Below are 19,723 nucleotides of genomic sequence, written 5' to 3' on the forward strand. Positions count from 1 at the left end.
TAAACTAAGTAAGAAGGAGCTCAGTCCAGTCCCTCAGACTTTAGGGCTGTTTTCATTCCACTCTTTAACCTCTTAACTCCCACCTGAACGGATCCCATTTTCTCCAGTTTGGCTTTACCCTAATCAAAAAGCTTACTGGGAAAAAGCACCAAAACAGCCACAAAAAATGAGAAGAAAACAAGGATGTAAACGCAACAAAGTGACAAAAATGTGACAAAAATGTGACAAAAATGTGACAAAAATTCAACAAAAATGTGACAAAAATTCAACAAAAATGTGACAAAAATGTGACAAAAATTCAACAAAAATGTGACAAAAATTCAACAAAAAATGTGACAAAAATGTGACAAAAATGTGACAAAAATTCAACAAAAATGTGACAAAAATGTGACAAAAATTCAACAAAAAATGTGACAAAAATGTGACAAAAATGTGACAAAAATTCAACAAAAATTCAACAAAAATTCAACAAAAATGTGACAAAATTCAACAAAAATGTGACAAAATTCAACAAAAATGTGACAAAAATGTGACAAAAATTCAACAAAAATTCAACAAATATTCAACAAAAAATGACAAAAATTCAACAAAAAATGTGACAAAAATTCAACAAAAATTCAACAAAAATTCAACAAAAAATGTGACAAAAATTCAACAAAAATTCAACAAAAAATGACAAAAATGTGACAAAAATGTGACAAAAATTCAACAAAAATGTGACAAAAATTCAACAAAAATGTGACAAAAATGTGACAAAAATTCAACAAAAATGTGACAAAAATTCAACAAAAAATGTGACAAAAATGTGACAAAAATGTGACAAAAATTCAACAAAAATGTGACAAAAATGTGACAAAAATTCAACAAAAAATGTGACAAAAATGTGACAAAAATGTGACAAAAATTCAACAAAAATTCAACAAAAATTCAACAAAAATGTGACAAAATTCAACAAAAATGTGACAAAATTCAACAAAAATGTGACAAAAATGTGACAAAAATTCAACAAAAATTCAACAAATATTCAACAAAAAATGACAAAAATTCAACAAAAAATGTGACAAAAATTCAACAAAAATTCAACAAAAATTCAACAAAAAATGTGACAAAAATTCAACAAAAATTCAACAAAAAATGACAAAAATGTGACAAAAATGTGACAAAAATTCAACAAAAAATGTGACAAAAATTCAACAAAAATGTGACAAAAATTCAACAAAAAATGTGACAAAAATGTGACAAAAATGTGACAAAAATTCAACAAAAAATGTGACAAAAATGTGACAAAAATGTGACAAAAATGTGACAAAAATTCAACAAAAATTCAACAAAAATTCAACAAAAATGTGACAAAATTCAACAAAAATGTGACAAAATTCAACAAAAATGTGACAAAAATGTGACAAAAATTCAACAAAAATTCAACAAATATTCAACAAAAATGACAAAAATTCAACAAAAAATGTGACAAAAATTCAACAAAAATTCAACAAAAATTCAACAAAAAATGTGACAAAAATTCAACAAAAATTCAACAAAAAATGACAAAAATGTGACAAAAATGTGACAAAAATTCAACAAAAAATGTGACAAAAATTCAACAAAAATGTGACAAAAATTCAACAAAAAATGTGACAAAAATGTGACAAAAATTCAACAAAAATTCAACAAAAAATGACAAAAATTCAACAAAAATTCAACAAAAATTCAACAAAAAATGACAAAAATTCAACAAAAAATGTGACAAAAATGTGACAAAAATGTGACAAAAATGTGACAAAAATTCAACAAAAATTCAACAAAAATTCAACAAAAATTCAACAAAAATTCAACAAAAATTCAACAAAAAATGTGACAAAAATTCAACAAAAATGTGACAAAAATTCAACAAAAATTCAACAAAAATTCTACAAAAATGACAAAAATGTGACAAAAATTCAACAGAAATTCAACAAAAATTCAACAAAAATTCAACAAAAATTCAACAAAAATTCAACAAAAAATGTGACAAAAATGTGACAAAAATGTGACAAAAATTCAACAAAAATTCAACAAAAATTCAACAAAAATTCAACAAAAATTCAACAAAAAATGTGACAAAAATTCAACAAAAATGTGACAAAAATTCAACAAAAATGTGACAAAAATTCAACAAAAATGTGACAAAAATTCAACAAAAATTCAACAAAAATTCTACAAAAATGACAAAAATGTGACAAAAATTCAACAGAAATTCAACAAAAATTCAACAAAAATTCAACAAAAATGGAAAAAAGAAAAAAGAGCCAAAAGCCAAAAGAGGACAGAATGCATTTGTTCTAGGCGGGTGGTTAGAGGTTAACAACATCTGCCCTTCAGTGGCTCCATTAGACTCCTCACTGTCAGGTTTCAGACAGATGTTCACAGATGTAACTCTCCTTCCTGAGTGTGAACGGTGCCGTTGTTCTCGTACGTTCTCGTAGGGTTCTGCGGGAGGAGGCCGCGGCTCGAGAGGCCGAGGAGCGTAAGCGTCGAGAGGAGGAGGCGCGGTTCATGGCCGAGCAGCAGAGACTGAGAGACGAGGCTCAGCAACAAGAGGACGAGCGAGAGCGGGAGCAGACGGAGAGGAGAGAGCGGGAGGAGGGCGAGCGGCTGCAGAAACAGGTGAGGCCAACTCTGAGGAGACTCCGTGTTTATTCAGTGCCATCTTCACGTGTTCTCCTGCTGTAAACACGGAGAAACAGAAACAGGCTGTGGTGCTGGGTTTGTAGTTTGGAGCAGAAGCGTTTAGAAATGTTCATCTATGTCAGGATTTGGTTTGTATTTGCATTGTAATATTAATGATCTAAAACACATGTGAGTGATATAATCCCCGCTCAAAGGGACGGTTCCTCCAAATAAACCCTTCTGTAAAATACCCGTGTTCATGAGTCCGACAGAGAAAACCCTCGACAGCATCAGGACGTCTGTAATCCCCCCGGACCCTCCCCATTAACGACATGAATCCTGGACGTTTGGGATTTAACCCTCGCCTTTACCGTCTGTGGGATTAGCCCAGAGGGAGGGGGCTGTTTCAGAGGGAGGGGGTGCAAATATCACAGTGTAACCCGTAAAACAGCATCAGTGCAGAGTCGGGGCGGATGATTTCGTCTCTGTGGGAAACCTTTAATCGCCATCAAATCCAAATCACTTTTATTTACAGCCATGATTAACAAACGACTGCGATTCTTTCAGTCTTTGGGCTTCACTTAAGTCGCTCCTACAGACTCCAGTCTTTCCAGTCTTTCCGTTGTTGAAGGTTTTTGCAGAGGGATCTTCGTGCGTGTGTGACTTTCATTCATCACTGAGGGTCTTGTGATGATGATTCTTCTCCGTGGCTTAGATCTGTTTAAAGCCTCTTTCGCTGTTGCTGTTCAGGGTCTTTCGTTTACATCGTTGTTGCCTCGATAACTCGACGTAGGTTCTTTCAGACCGACTGACGTCCACACGTAGCAGGGTGTCTCACAAACCGAACATAGTTTCCTACGATCCGGCCGATCATCCACACAAAACCGGAGTTTTCTGTCTATAAAAACAAAGGTTTCTTAAAAACTCCGGCGAAAGTGAAGATTTGGGAATCCTCCTGTTACGCGTTTGAGTGTGGACGTAAATAACCGGAGTATTGGACCACGTCACTGCCAGCGTGGCCTGTGTTTACATCAGAAACAGCTTCTGACGCCTCCAAAGCTCAGGTCCTGCTTCCTGTCAAAGCGCAGGTGAAGCAGCACTTTACAGGCAGTTATTTTACACCAAATAACCGTCCGACATGTTCCTCGAAGTCTTAACAGCGCGGGTGCATTTCTCGACAGTCATGCAGTTTGCGCCGTAACACCAGGACGCACTTCTGCAGGAGAACTTTGAGATGAAGTATAAAGTTATCCTCCCGGAGGAAACGGTGGGACCAATGCCACAGTCCTGCTGCTGCCGTGTTTGGAGTTATTACATGTCAGGTCAGTCTGTCTGAGGTCAGAGGTCAGTCAGAGGTCAGTCTGAGGTCAGTCTGTCAGCGGTGAGTCTGGTCAAGAAAGTTACTCGCCTGTTTATCTGACAGAAGATTACAAAAAATTGCAAATGCCTTTGTATTTGTCGTCTCACAATTGTTGGGCAGGTCTGTGAAGCTAAACGGTGAATTTGGGCTACAGTGAATTCAGCTCATAGAACTATACAGCTGCATTAAAAATAATGTATGTGCAGAAACTTGTGGAGCGATTTGAACAATTTATGAAGAAAAAACACATATACACGGTTAAGGGAGGTGCTGTTTTTTTTTAAAACGAGGCAGTGCGGATTTATAAATGCCCTGCTACGTGTGGACGAGGCCTAAGTACCTGTTTCTTCTTCTTCTTCTTCTTCTTCTTCTTCTTCTTCTTCTTCTTCTTCTTCTTCTTCTTCTTCACATAAAAAGACTGACGATCGAACAACTCAAGCCATAGATGTTGTCTGACTTGTTTTACATCCCATGATGCTTTGTGGCGCCGGGTCTCGGAGGCGGCGTCTGAGCAGAGATGCCCAGACTTCCCGATCCACGCAGACCTCCTCCAGCTGTTCTGGGGGGGCCCTGAGGCGACACCAGGCCACAGAGACATGCAGCAGTCCCTCCAGCGTGTTCTGGGTCTGGGCCTCCTCCTAATGGGACATGCCTGGAACACCTGAGGGAGGCGAAACAGATGCCCGAGCCACCTCAGCTGCTCCTGTCGACCTGGAGGAGCCGCGACTCTACTCCGAGCTCCTCCCGGGTCACTGAGCTCCTCACCCTCAGCCGCCCTGAGAAGGAAACTCATTTCGGCCGCTTGTATTCGCGATCTCGTCCTTTCGGTCAATACTTAAATCTCAAGAAATACCCACGACCCCGAGATACTTGAACATCCCTAATAATAAGAGTTTAGTTTGCATGAGTTCTTAACCTCTTAACTCCCGCCTGAACTGAGAGCATTTTCTCCAGTTCAGCTTTACCCAAATCGCCTCGTTTGAAAGATCTACAAAACTCATCTAAATTGATCTTTTTCCTCACGTCATCAGATTTTTTTCCATCATTTTTGGGGGGTTTTCAACTCATTTTTGTAAATTTTTTTCTTCATTTTTTGTCACATTTTTGTCGGGTTTTTTGGTCATTTTTCCGTAAATTTTTTGTCACGTTTTGGTAATTTTTGTCATTTTGTCGTCATTTTTTATGTCTTTTTTTTGCATCTTTTTTTGTCAATTTTTTGTGACATTTTTGGCACTTTTTCATAATTTTTTGTCATTTTTTTGTCCATTTTGGGGATTTTTTGTGTGAAATATTTATCACATTTTTGTAATTTTTTTGTCACATTTTTTTCATTTTTTGTCAAATTTTTTATCACATTTTTGTCAATTTTTTCGTCACTTTTTTGTCACATTTCCATCATTGTTTTCGTCTCAGTTTTGTTGCTATTTTCACAGCTTTTTCCCAGAAGCTTTTGGATTGGGGTGAAGCCAAACTGGGGAAAATGTGCTCGGTTCAGGTGGGAGTTAAGGGGTTAACATGTCTGGACATTTGCTCCAGTCAATACTTAGTTTTGTCCTGTCTACAGTTTCATAGATCAGTGTAGATTAAATAAAGTCAGAAATGTTCCTGAGTGTCCGGCGATGAATCATCCACACGTCAGTCTCACAGCAGCTGACTGTCCCATTGTGTTTCCTGAAAGCCTCAGTGTCTGGCTCTGGATCTGGCCTGGCCCGGCTCGGCTCGGTTTAATTGGGGCCAGTCTCCTGCTCCGGGCTGGAGGAACAGAGGAGTCATGAGTGTTAAAGGGCTTGTTCTCACACCGGGCCCCTGCTGCCCCCTGGTGGACGTTACTTTAATCACGTGTTACTGTGTTTCTCCGGCAGAAGGAGGAGGCGGAGGCGAAGGCGCGAGAGGAGGCCGAGCGTCAGCGTGTGGAGAGAGAGAAGCACTTTCAGAAGGAGGAGCAGGAGCGGCTGGAGAGGAAGAAGGTGAAACATCTCTGATACACCAGAAACTTCTCTAATACACCAAACACACTGAAACACAGTCATGGATTTAGTGAGACTGACTTTATTTCTGGATCACTTCACCTCCAAACCACTTCCATGAGCTTTTTTAGGGTAAAAAGAGTTTGAAGAGTTTTTTTTTTACTGTCTTTAAAGGAACAGGCCACCGTTTTTCCATACTGAGATATGTTCTTACCTGAGCTTTGACGAGTTCTTTAGGACCTGTCTGATCTTCCCCCGTGCCTTCAGTCACGTAAACACAGCGCAGACGGCGTTAGCATTTAGCCTCTCCCTCTCTCCTCTATAGCTCCAAAACAGGTCAAGATAGAAGCTACCAAGCTCTTCCACGTTTTCCCTATTTAAATACGGTTACGTGAAGTGTTACACTACAAAGTATAATTACACAAAATTAAACAATGTGGATTTTCTAAGTGGATAAAAGGGGGAACTATATTGTAAGGCGTAATAATACCAGGAGTAGTTTGGCATCCGCGCAGTAAAGTGAAGATTAAAAAAGTGACAAAAATCCAGAATAAAAACTGAAAAAAAATCCAGCAAAAAAAGACAAAAAATCTGCAAAAAAAGACAAAAATCCAGCAAAAAAGTGACAAAAATCCAGCAAAAAAGTGACAAAAATCCAACAAAAAAGTGACAAAAATCCAGCAAAAAAAAGACAAAAATCCAGCAAAAAAGTGACAAAAATCCAGCAAAAAAGTGACAAAAATCCAGCAAAAAAGTGACAAAAATTCAGCCAAAAAAAGACAAAAATCCAGCAAAAAAGTGACAATAGTCCAGCAAAAAAGTGACAAAAATCCAGCAAAAAAAAAGACAAAAATCCAGCAAAAAAGTGACAAAAATGCAACAAAAAAGTGACAAAAATGCAACAAAAAAGTGACAAAAATCCAGCAAAAAAGTGACAAAAATCCAGCAAAAAAGTGACAAAAATCCAGCAAAAAAGTGACAAAAATCCAGCAAAAAAATGACAAAAATCCAGCAAAAATATGACTAAAATCCAGCAAAAAAGTGACAAAAATCCAGCAAAAAAAGACAAAAATCCAGCAAAGAATTGACAAAAATCCAACAAAAAATGACAAAAATCCAGCAAAAAAATGACAAAAATCCAGCAAAAAAATGACAAAAATCCAGCAAAAAAATGACAAAAATCAAGCAAAAAAATGACAAAAATCCAGCAAAAAAATGACAAAAATCCAGCAAAAAAAGACAAAAATCCAGCAAAAAATGACAAAAATCCAGCAAAAAAGTGACAAAAATCCAGCAAAAAAATGACTAAAATCCAGCAAAAAAGTGACAAAAATCCAGCAAAAAAAGACAAAAATCCAGCAAAAAAATGACAAAAATCCAGCAAAAAAAGTGACAAAAATCCAGCAAAAAAAAGACAAAAATCCAGCAAAAAAGCGACAAAAATCCAGCAAAAAAGCGACAAAAATCCAGCAAAAAAGCGTCAAAAATCCAGCAAAAAAGCGACAAAAATCCAGCAAAAAAGTGACAAAAATTCAGCCAAAAAAGTGACAAAAATCCAGCAAAAAAGTGACAAAAATTCAGCCAAAAAAAGACAAAAATCCAGCAAAAAAGTGACAAAAATCCAGCAAAAAAAAAGACAAAAATCCAGCAAAAAAGTGACAAAAATCCAGCAAAAAAATGACAAAAATCCAGCAAAAAAAGACAAAAATCACCCAAAAAATGACAAAAATCCAGCAAAAAAAGACAAAAATCCAGCAAAAAAATGACAAAAATCCAGCAAAAAAGTGACAAAAATCCAGCAAAAAAAAGACAAAAATCCAGCAAAAAAAAGACAAAAATCCAGCAAAAAAAAGACAAAAATCCAGCAAAAAAGCGACAAAAATCCAGCAAAAAAGCGACAAAAATCCAGCAAAAAAGTGACAAAAATTCAGCCAAAAAAGTGACAAAAATCCAGCAAAAAAGTGACAAAAATTCAGCCAAAAAAAGACAAAAATCCAGCAAAAAAGTGACAAAAATCCAGCAAAAAAAAAGACAAAAATCCAGCAAAAAAGTGACAAAAATCCAGCAAAAAAGTGACAAAAATGACAAAAATTCAGCAAAAAAATGACAATAATCCAGCCAAAAAAAGACAAAAATCCAGCCAAAAAATGACAAAAAAACAGGAAAAAAATGACAGAAATCCAGCCAAAAAAAGACAAAAATCCAGCAAAAAAAATGACAAAAATCCAGGAAAAAAAGACAAAAAATCAGCAAAAAACTGAAAAAAAAAATCAGCAAAAAAAAGACAAAAAATCACCAAAAAAGTGACAGAAATTCAGCAAAAAAATGACAAAAATCTAGCAAAAAAGTAATAAAAAAGTGACAAAAACACATAAGGGAAATAAAAAGTGATGACAATGGCGGAGGAGAGAATGCACTTGGTTTTGGCGGGTGGTAACAGGTTAACGCCTTCATTTTGACTTAATGACTTTTAACGCCTTGTGGAAACCGGAGCCCTGAAGTTTAATGATGAGAGTTGTTTGTTTCCACAGCGTCTGGAGGAGATCATGAAGAGGACGAGGAAGAGCGACGCCGGAGAGAAGGTCAGAATCCTCCGCAGTTACTTTTGTTTTCCCTGCGATCAAAGCTGAAACGTTCCCCTCTCGTTCCACAGAAGGAGGTGAAGCCGGCGCCGCAGCTGAACGGCAAAGACTCCGAGCCGGTTAAAGGTGAGGAGAGCGTCCCCGAGTTTGTTTCCCACCGTTGGTTCTGATGGTTCTTCTCCGTCCTCCTCCAGCCGGAGCGTCGGCGCCGAGCGCAGGGGGAGGAGCCACCCAGACGCCGGTGCTGAACGGCGTCCAGGCGCATCAGAACGGACTCAACCAGAAACAGGACTTCGACGACCTGCTCGGACTGAACCAGGGCGGAGGCGGCGGAATCCTCAAACCACAGCCCGTCACAGGTAACTAACAACTAACTAACTATATAACTAACCTGACTGAAGCTCCTCAAACCACAGCCCGTCACAGGTAACGAACCAACTAACTAACTATATAACTAACCTGACTGAAGCTCCTCAAACCACAGCCCGTCACAGGTAACTAACCAACTAACTAACTATATAACTAACTAACCTGACTGAAGCTCTTCAAACCACAGCCCGTCACAGGTAACCAACCAACTAACTAACTATATAACTAACTAACCTGACTGAAGCTCCTCAAACCACAGCCCGTCACAGGTAACGAACCAACTAACTATATGTGACCTGAGATACTTTAAAAAAAAATGATAAAACCAGGATAAAACCAAAGGACACGCAGATAAGGATTTGTAAAAACAGAGGCAGAGGCAGTGCTTTTAAAACATGTCATTAAAAGTTTATTTAAAAGGACCCGGAGTTCGATATTAAAAAGTATTTATTACTATGATTAAAATTTGTATTAAAAATGGCCAATGTTAAAAGTGCAAATCACAAGTAAAACCTTGCAGCCCCTGGGCCAGAACCAAAGGGAATCTGAAAACACAAATAAACGTTACAAAATAACAAAAAAGACAAATTTATGACAAAAATATGACAAAAATCCAGCAAAAAACAAACAAAAATCCAGCAAAAAACAAACAAAAATCCAGCAAAAAATTGACAAAAATCCAGCAAAAAAAAGATGAAAATCCAGCAAAAAAAAAGGTAAAAATCCAGCAAAAAAAAAGGTAAAAATCCAGCAAAAAAAGGACAAAAATCCAGCAAAAAAAGACAAAAATCCAGCAAAAAAAATGGTAAAAATCCAGCAAAAAAAAGACAAAAATCCAGCAAAAAAAAGACAAAAATCCAGCAAAAAAAAAAAAAAATCCAGCAGAAAAAAGATAAAAATCCAGCAGAAAATTGACAAAAATCCAGCAAACAAGTGACAAAAATGGCTTGAGAGGAGGAGCCCCACCCCAAACGAAACGGAAAGTGCTCCCCACAAACACACACACACTATAAAACAAAAATCCCAAGTGCAAAATAGAGAAAACGGGCCGAATCCCCCACCCGAGCACATCCAAGGGAACTGAAATCTGAAGACTAAAAGACCCACGGACTGCTTTACAAAACTGGTGCGGAGCTAAAAGGGTTTAAAAAGCTACAAAAACAAACTCAAATGCAACCAAAATAAACCCTAAAACGAACTCTGAACAAAACAGTGGCAAAAATCTGCAATTAGAATGGAAACGAACGTTAAAACCGAGTAAACACAATATTAAACGCTTGTCCCACCTTAAAACTGCTCTAAAAACTCGTCCGCCACAGCCCGTCACAGGTAACTAACCAGCTAACTATACAACTAACCTGACTGAACCTCCTCAAACCACAGCCCGTCACAGGTAACTAAAAACTAACTAACTATATAACTAACTAGCTGACTAACTAACTCTCCGTCACATGGGTAACGTCAGATCATGTGGAAACATGTGCTTGTGAAGGTGGGGGTTAAGAGGTTATTTGTGAAAAGAGCCGGATCAGGAAACCACAGTATTGATACCAAACAGCTACTTTTTAAGTATCGATATCGGGCAAAAAGTATTGATGCTAATTTGCATATGTAAAAAGAAAGCGTGTTTTAAACATAAAAGGACAATTTACATATTTATGTATTTAATTTCACATTAACATTGTTTAATTAACCAGTTAAAGTAATATAATTTTAGTTTACCTATTAATTATATAAAATAACCAGTTTTATAAATGTATATAGACACAGACGGCATGTCATAATCGAAGGGGGCGTGGCTTCGCCGAGGGGGAAAATAGAATCTTTGGAGAAACACAATTTTCACTCTTTTTAGCCATTTTCTGCTGGAACATGAACTTATTCATCACATACAAATAAAAAATAAAGTCAAGTGTAAATCGGGCCCATATGGATATTTTCTCACAGCAGATTGTTCTGTAAAAGTGAAAAAACGGCAGTTGTAGCAAGCGCTAGCTAACCGTTAGCATAACCGTTAGCATTTGCCCGATGCTAGCATGTAGCATTAAGTTAGCATTCTCCATTATTCATGTATTTATGGGCTGTTGAACCACTTTGCTCCTCCCCATGTCTTTGTTTCTTTATTTAGTAGAAACTATGTTCATATTTCAGCATTTGTTACAGTAGTTTTTGAATAATTAGAACTGTTAACTGTTCTAAAAAAATACCATATATGGGCGATTCCAGAGATGCCGTCTGTATCTATTGATTGTCATATAAAATGACCAGTATCGATATCGATAAAAATGACCCCAAAAGTATCAGTATTGTATCGATTCCAAAAAATGTGGTATCGGCCGTCGCTAGAGCCGGATCTTTTATTCAGTCGATTTTACACAGAACTCCCCCGAACAAACACAAGAATCAAACGTTTTATTAAAAAGAGCCAGTCTTTGAAATGAACTGATCCCGAAGGCTCCCAGGAAAGAGCCGTGAATCCCGTCACTGGTCTGGTGCAAACAGGAAGTGGAGTAACCAATCAGAGAAGGGCAGGCGTGTGTGATGTTATTAGCAGAAACAACAAGAGAAACTAAAATGTGCTGGAAAATCAACAATAATACAATATAAAAGAGACAAATATGTGGCAATAAAAGTACAAAAAATTTACCAAAAAAGACAAAAAATATGAAAATGTGGCGAAAAAATTGACAAAAATGTGGCAAAATTGTTTCTAAAATGTAACAAAAAAATGGACAAAAAATGACAAAAATGTGACGAAAAATTAATAAAATTGACAAAAAAGTGACAAAAATGTGGCAAAAATTGTAAAAAAAAAAAAAAAAAATTTAAATGACAAAAAATACGAAAATGTGGCAAAAAATGTACTCAAATTTTACAAAAAAAGGACAAAATGACAAAAATGTGACGAAAAATTTATAAAATTTACAAAAAAAGTGACAAAAATGTGGCAAAAAAATTGACGAAAATGTGACAAAAATGTGGCAAAAAAATGACAGAAAATTGACAAAAAAAGTGACAAAAATGTGGCAAAAAATGTACTCAAATTTTACAAAAAAATGACAAAAAATATGAGAATGTGGCGAAAAATTAACAAAAAATGACAAAAAAGTGACAAATGTAACAAAAAAATTGACAAAATGACAAAAATGTGGCGAAAAATTAATTAAAATTGACAAAAAAGTGACAAAAATGTGTCAAAAAATTGTACTAATTTTTTTTTTTTAAATGACAAAAAAAACAAAAATGTGGTGAAAAATTGACAAAAAAATTGACAAAAAAGTGACAAAAATGTGGCAAAAAATGGAAAAAAAATGTGGCAAAAAATGGAAAAAAAATGGGGGGAAAAATGACAAAATATATGAAAATGTGGCAAAAAAATGGACACAAAAAATGTGGCAAAAAATTTACTCAAATTGTAGTCAAATTTCACAAAAAAATGACAAAAAAAATATGAAAATGTGGCGAAAAATCAACAAAAAAGGACAAAAAAAGTCACAAAAAATTACAAAAAAGTGACAAAAAAGCAATGAAATTAATTAATCCCGTTTTTGATGATTCCACTGAGTGATTCATTACTGCCGGTCCGAGCCTCACGCCGGTCACCTGACTCAGGGGGGCGTGTCCTAATCTCTCCTTTGTCTCCGCAGAGGTTCTGTAAACCCACGTTCCGAGCCCCGGCCTTAAAGGAACTCGCTTTCTCATCACGTGCCAAACTACCATGAACTGACTCCGCCTCCAGCCCGAGGGGACGGACGGACACTGCCCACGGCGACTTTTCAAATGTACAAATATTTAAGAGCGCGGTATTGTGAAGGTGCCGAGTTTGCACCTTAGAGACGACTCTGTAAAAGAAAAGCAGATTTAAGCGTGTTCTTGTTTGAGCTGACGTCGTTTTGAGTTGAGCATCGTGAGTGTTTTTGTGTCTTGAATCATGACTTTATTTAAACTTCGGGGGGAGCAGGTGTTGTACATGTGAATGCTGCCTCTGTTACGGGGATGTGTCAATAAAGCTTTATTCAAAGGGAACGGCCTCCAGTGTCTTCTGTGGCTGTTTCTCAATTGCTGTTTCGAATGAAAAAACATTTCTGCCAGGATTTGTAAGAAATTCAATTCAAATGTTAAATATATTTAGCAGGTCCAGTGTATCGGCTATAGGTAGTATTTTCTCAATAAGGCCTATTTATGATGCCTTTCATTAACTTTAAATAAACCTTTTCTACTTTTTACATCCTTACTTGCCTACAACACTTCTACCAATGATTTTATTATTCCAATAATTTGTTTGCACAAATGTGGAACAAAACTTTTTTAACCTCTTAACTCCCGCCTGAACCGAGAGGATCTTTTTCCTCACGTCATCAGAGCTTTTTTCCATCATTTTTTTGGTGGGTATTCAACTCATTTTTGCAGCTTTTTTGTCATATTTTTTGTCTTTTTTTGGTCATTTTTTGTCACATTTTAGTAATTTTTTCATCCATTTTTTATCACATTTTTGTATTTTTTTGTATTTTTTTGTCAATTTATTGTAATTTTTTTGTCAAATTTTTATCAAATTTTTGTAATTATTATGTCATATTTTTGCCAATTTTTTAATCACATTTTTGTATTTTTTTGTCAATTTTTTTGTTTGTTTTTTGTCCAATTTTTATCACATTTTTGTAATTTTTTCATCAATTTTTTATCACATTTCTGTATTTTTTTGTATTTTTTTGGTCAAATTTTAGTAATTTTTATGTCAAATTTTTATCACATTTTTGTAATTATTCTGTCATATTTTTGTCATATTTTCGTCCATTTTTTAGCACATTTTGTCTTTTTTTATCACATTTTTGTCATTTTTTTTCACATTTTTGTAAAATTTTTGTCATTTTTTCATCCATTTTTATCACATTTTTGTCATTTTTTTGTCACATTTTTTATCACATTTTTATATTTTTTTGTAATTTTTTATCACATTTTTGTATTTTTTTGTATTTTTTTTGTCAATTTTTTGTAATTTTTTTGTCAAATTTTTATCATTTTTTTGTAATTATTCTGTCATATTTTTGTCAATTTTTTAGCACATTTTGTCATTTTTTGTCACATTTTTTTCATTTTTTTGTCACATTTTTGTCATTTTTTTTGTTATTTTTTGTCATATTTTTTGTCTTTTTTTATCACATTTTTTAAAAAATTTTAACACATTTTTGTCACATTTTTGTCATTTGTTCGTCAATTTCTTGTCCATTTCTTGTGACATTTTTGCCACTTTTTCCATCAATTTTTCGTCACTTTTTTGTCACATTTCCATCATTGTTTTCGTCTCAGTTTTGTTGCTATTTTCTCACCTTTTTTCCAGAAGCTTTTGGATTGAGGTAAAGCCAAACTGGAGAAAATGTGCTCGGTTCCGGTGGGAGTTAAGGGGTTAAAATGATGACAGAACACGGCCAGCAGATGGCGGTAGAAGGTTATTCCTCCACGTGCTCAGAGACTCTAAAGTTCATTACTCACAGCGGTTTCTCCTCACAGTGAAGTGTCATGATCTTTCATCAAACTCCACTTTGAACCTCCTGGAAACTCGATTCTGACAAACAGATTCAAAAACCACAGTCCGGCCTTTGGTCTGTGTCCTGACGGGAACTCTGCAGACCCAGATGCCCTCCCGTCCACAGGGCTGATGTTGACTTTCAACGATAACGAGCAGCAAACATCTACAGCTACATCACTTTGTCTGGATAAATGCAAACGTAAAGGTCCTGGACAGAAGACGGAAGGGTTTGAACCCCCCCCTCCTGAAGATGCAAACTGTCACTGTGTCCTTGGGCAAGACACTTCCCCCTCCTCGGCTCCAGAGGCTGTGTACGCGGGTGTGTGAATGAGAGGGCATGGGTGTAAAAGCACTTTAGGTCTAATGAAGGTAGAAAAGCGGCCATTTTCCATAATTCACAGTATTCAGGTTCCTTTTCCTATGGAGGTACCTTTTTACTCTTACTTGAGTAATTATTGGTCATTACTTTGTTTTCTTAACCTCTTAACTCCCACCCGAACATGTTTTCTCCAAATGAGGATGCAAACGCAACAAAAAAAGCTAAAAAGTGACCAAAAAATGCAACAAAAATGACAAAAACTCAACAAAAAAGTGACAAAAATCCAGCAGAAAAAAAGGCAAAAATCCATCAGAAAAATGACAAAAATCCAGCAGAAAAATGACAAAAATCCAGCAAAAAAAAAGACGAAACTCCAACAAAAAAGTGACAAAAATCAAGCGGAAAAAATGTCAAAAATCCAGTAAAAAAATACAAAAATCCAGCAAAAAAAGACAAAAATCCAGCAAAAAAAAGACAAAAATCCAGCAGAAAAAAGTGACAAAAATCCATCAGAAAAATGACAAAAATCCAGCAGAAAAAAGACAAAAATCCAGCAGAAAAAAGACAAAAATCCAGCAAAAAAAGGACAAAAATCCAGCAAAGAAAGACAAAAATCCAGCAGAAAAAAGACAAAAATCCAGCAAAAAAAAGACAAAAATCCAGCAAAAAAAGTGACAAAAATCCATCAGAAAAATGACAAAAATCCAGCAGAAAAAAGACAAAAATCCATCAGAAAAAATGACAAAAATCCATCAGAAAAATGACAAAAATCCAGCAGAAAAAAGACAAAAATCCAGCAGAAAAAAGACAAAAATCCAGCAAAAAAAGGACAAAAATCCAGCAAAGAAAGACAAAAATCCAGCAGAAAAAAGACAAAAATCCAGCAAAAAAAAGACAAAAATCCAGCAAAAAAAGTGACAAAAATCCATCAGAAAAATGACAAAAATCCAGCAGAAAAAAGACAAAAATCCATCAGAAAAAATGACAAAAATCCAGCAAAAAAAGACAAAAATCCAGCAGAAAAAAGACAAAAATCCAGCAAAAAAAGACAAAAATCCAGCAAAAAAATGACAAAAATCCAGCAGAAAAAAGACAAAAATCCAGCAAAAAAAATGACAAAAATCCAGCAAAGAGGTTAAAGGAACAGGCCACCGTTTTCCACACTGAGATCTTCTCTTACCTGAGCTTAGACGAGTTGATGAGTACCTAGCGATTGTAGCAAGTTTTCTTTAGTTTCACATTTTTTTGTGTGATATTTATAGTTTCACTTCCTTATTGGACACAGACAGGAAGTGACATAGACAGAGGAAAACCATGGTTGCCGTGCCGACCGTGGTAGTCAATGGGAAATGAACTGATTTTTGACAATAAAGATGTTTGTAATAAAATAAATGCTTGTTTTATCCTCTCAGTGTTTCTTTCAGCTCTTACTGGTTTATTTAAGTCCAAATGGTGATAATAAATGTTTTATTTAAGGTGCACTGATCACGCTCTGTGTCGACCCCAAAGTGATGCTGGTGCTGAAGTATTTCTGATCCAGATGTGAGTTAGGCTGTGGTTTTCAGACCCAGGGTTCAGTCTATGGTCTGCACTACTTAAAAACCAGACCAGGAGCAGGAGGAGCAGGAGCAAGAGCAGGAGGAGCAAGAGAAGGAGCAAGAGCAAGAGCAAGAGCAAGAGCAAGAGCAGGAGCAGGAGCAGGTCCAGGAGCAGGAGCAGGAGCAGGAGGAAGAGGTGGAGGACCAGGAGCAGGAGCAGGACCAGGAGCAGGAGGACCAGGAGGAGCAAGAGCAAGAGCAAGAGCAAGAGCAGGAGCAGGAGCAGGAGCAGGAGCAGGAGGAGCAAGAGCAAGAGCAAGAGCAAGAGCAGGAGCAAGAGCAGGAGCAGGAGCAGGAGCAGGAGCAGGAGCAGGACCAGGAGCAGGAGCAGGAGCAGGAGCAGGAGCAGGAGCAAGAGCAAGAGCAAGAGCAAGAGCAAGAGCAAGAGCAAGAGCAAGAGCAAGAGCAAGAGCAAGAGCAAGAGCAAGAGCAAGAGCAAGAGCAAGAGCAAGAGCAAGAGCAGGAGCAGGAGCAAGACCAGGACTAACCCACAGAGTCTTGTCCGTCGGCTGCAGGTCGGTCTATTCTCCTTATTTCTCTCGTTTCTTCCTGTGTTTTAGATTGAAAATGACCGACTGCTCCTGATGAACATTCACCTCTGGGTTTGAGGCGATTTGTTTAAGGACAAGTGAAACCATGTGGTGATAAAGCACTTCCAAAGCCCGGCTCTTCAGCGTCTTTACTGCAGAGTAAATAAAGAGTTGTCCTTTAACCTTTGGAGCTGAACTTTCCCTGAGTTCATAAACACATCGTCACGGCCGACGAGGGCGAGACATAAACTAAATTTAACTATGATCCTCCAGAGCCTTCTGTCAAACAGACGGAGCGAAACACAACCGTCGGCTCGTTATAGAGGGGGAAATGTGGTTTGTCAGTCAGATTATACTATAAATGTGGTGTTGAACAAAACGATAAACAATAACAGGGCATCGTTACTAAACACATAGACCTAAAAAATGTAATGGTTGTTTTTTTATTATAAGTGATGGCATAGGTAACCCGACCTAAATTAACTTAACCGCTTACCACCCGCCTAAACCAAATGTATTCTGTTCTCTTTGGCTGTTATATAGGCCTGTGTAAGATGTCATTTGAAAGCTAAGACCCACAAAACTGATTGTTTTCCTCGCGTTGTTGCTGTGTTGTGTCACCTTTTAGGAGTTTTTTTTTTTTTGGTTTTTTGTCACATTTTTATATAATTTTTGTCACATTTTTGTAGATTTTTTGTAATTTTTTGTTGAATTTTTGTTGAATTTTTGTAACATTTTTGTCACATTTTTGTTGAATTTTTGTTAAATTTTTGTCACATTTTTGTTGAATTTTTGTCACATTTTTGTCACATTTTTGTTGAATTTTTGTTAATTTTTTGTTAAATTTGTGTCACATTTTTGTTGAATTTTTTTGTTGAATTTTTGTCACATTTTTGTTGAATTTTTATCACATTTTTGTTGAATTTTTGTCATTTTTTGTTGAATTTTTGTTGATTTTTTGTTGAATTTTTGTTGGATTTTTGTTGAATTTTTGTCAAATTTTTTGTTGAGTTTTTGTCACATTTTTTTGCGTTTACATCCTTGTTTTCTTCTAATTTTTTTGGCTGTTTTGGTGCTTTTTTCCCAAGAAGCTTTTTGATTCGGGTAAAGCCAAACTGGAGAAAATGGGATCCGTTCAGGTGGGAGTTAAGAGGTTAAATTAATTGAACTAATTAGGATTGCAAATGAATGCTAGTGTTAGCTTTTCTCAGGAACATTTTATCTCAGTTTATTTAAATTTGGTCCCAGGACAAGTATAATTTACTCTAAACTGTATGTTATATTCTTTTGTACATGGATTATGTGAAATTTCAAGGCTGGGATGTAAAATGTCCTCCAATGACCCAACTATAATTTTATTCCTCTTCGGCCTTTGTATGTAAACACATTCTTTGTAAGCAATAAAATGCAAAAATAACAGATAAATACTGGTTAAATGAAGAAAAGACCTGCGGCAGTTCATTCCTGCAAAGTGACAGTCGAGCGGCAGGTTGGACGAGTTGAGGAGAAATTCAATCCTCATTTTTCATTTCCACTTAATCTCTTAATCCCCACAAAAACAAAAAAAGGCAACAAAAGAGCGACAAAAACACGATTTAAAAGTGATGACAAAAGCAAAAAAGAGCCACAAAAAAGTGGCAAAAATGCAACAAACAAGCGACAAAGAAACAACAAAAAGGCAACTAAAATGTGCCGGAACATCAACAATAATACAATATAAAAGAGACAAAAAAGTGACAAAAATGTAGCAAAAAATGTACACAAATTTTACAAAAAAATGACAAAAAATATGAAAATGTGGCAAAAAATTAACAAAAAAAATGACAAAAAAGTGACAAAAATGTGGCGAAAAAAAATGACAAAAATATGGCAAAAAATTTACTAACATTTTTTAAAAAAAAGGGAAAAAAATGAGAAAATATGGCAAAAATGCAACAAACAACCGACAAAGAAACAACAAAAGAGAAACTAAAATGTGCCGGAAAATCAACAATAGTACAATATAAAAGAGACAAAAGCGTGACAAAAATGTACTGAAATTTTTACAAAAAAAGGACAAAAAGTGACAAAAATGTACTGAAATTTTTACAAAAAAAGGACAAAAAATACTAAAAAGTGGCGAAAAATTAACAAAAAAATGGACAAAAAAGTGACAAAAATGTGGCAAAAAATTTACACAAAATTGACAAAAAAGTAACAAAAATGTGGCAAAAAAATGTACTCAAATTTTACAAAAAAGTGACCAAAAATACAAAAATGTGGCGAAAAAATTAACGAAAAAATTTACAAAAAAATGACAAAAAAGTGACAAAAATGTGGCGAAAAAAAATGACAAAAATATGGCAAAAAATCTACTAACATAAAAAAAAACGTCAAAAAAAATGAGAAAATGTGGAGAAAAATGTACACAAAATTGACAAAGAAGAGGCAAAAATGCAACAAACAAGCGACAAAGAAACAACAAAAGAGAAACTAAAATGTGGCGAAAAATTAACAAAAAAATGACAAAAAAGTGACAAAAATGTGGCGAAAAAATTGACAAAAAAATGACAAAAATGTGACAAAAATGTGGCGAAAAAATTGACAAAAAAGGACAAAGAAATTACAAAAATGTGACAAAAAAAGTGACAAAAAATACAAAAATGTGGAGAAAAAAAAATTGACAAAAAAATTACGAAAATGTGACAAAAATGTGGCGAAAAAATTGTCAAAAAAGTGACAAAAATGAGGCGAAAAAATTGACAAAAAATTACAAAAATGTGACAAAAAAGTGACAAAAAAGCAATGAAAAAAACTACAAAAGCGCAACAAAAACACTGCAAAAC

At 35.6% G+C, this 19,723-nt stretch overlaps 1 protein-coding gene across 1 annotated transcript in view; it reads left to right on the forward strand.

Moving 5' to 3' along the window:
- LOC306973516 (uncharacterized protein) overlaps positions 1-8,940 on the forward strand; it is a gene marked incomplete at its 5' end in the record, with an annotated part of 18,493 nt that extends 9,553 nt beyond the window's left edge. The window contains 5 exons of the mRNA XM_079570440.1: positions 2,427-2,643; positions 5,869-5,973; positions 8,505-8,555; positions 8,627-8,681; positions 8,750-8,940. Coding sequence (XP_079426566.1) covers positions 2,427-2,643; positions 5,869-5,973; positions 8,505-8,555; positions 8,627-8,681; positions 8,750-8,922 — 601 coding nt within the window. The 3' untranslated portion in view covers positions 8,923-8,940. The remainder of the gene's footprint in view (positions 1-2,426; positions 2,644-5,868; positions 5,974-8,504; positions 8,556-8,626; positions 8,682-8,749) is intronic.
- Positions 8,941-19,723: the final 10,783 nt, after the last annotated feature.

This window comes from Gobius niger (genome assembly GCF_951799975.1).
Source record: "Gobius niger genome assembly, chromosome: 14".
In the NCBI taxonomy this organism is placed as follows: domain Eukaryota; kingdom Metazoa; phylum Chordata; class Actinopteri; order Gobiiformes; family Gobiidae; genus Gobius; species Gobius niger.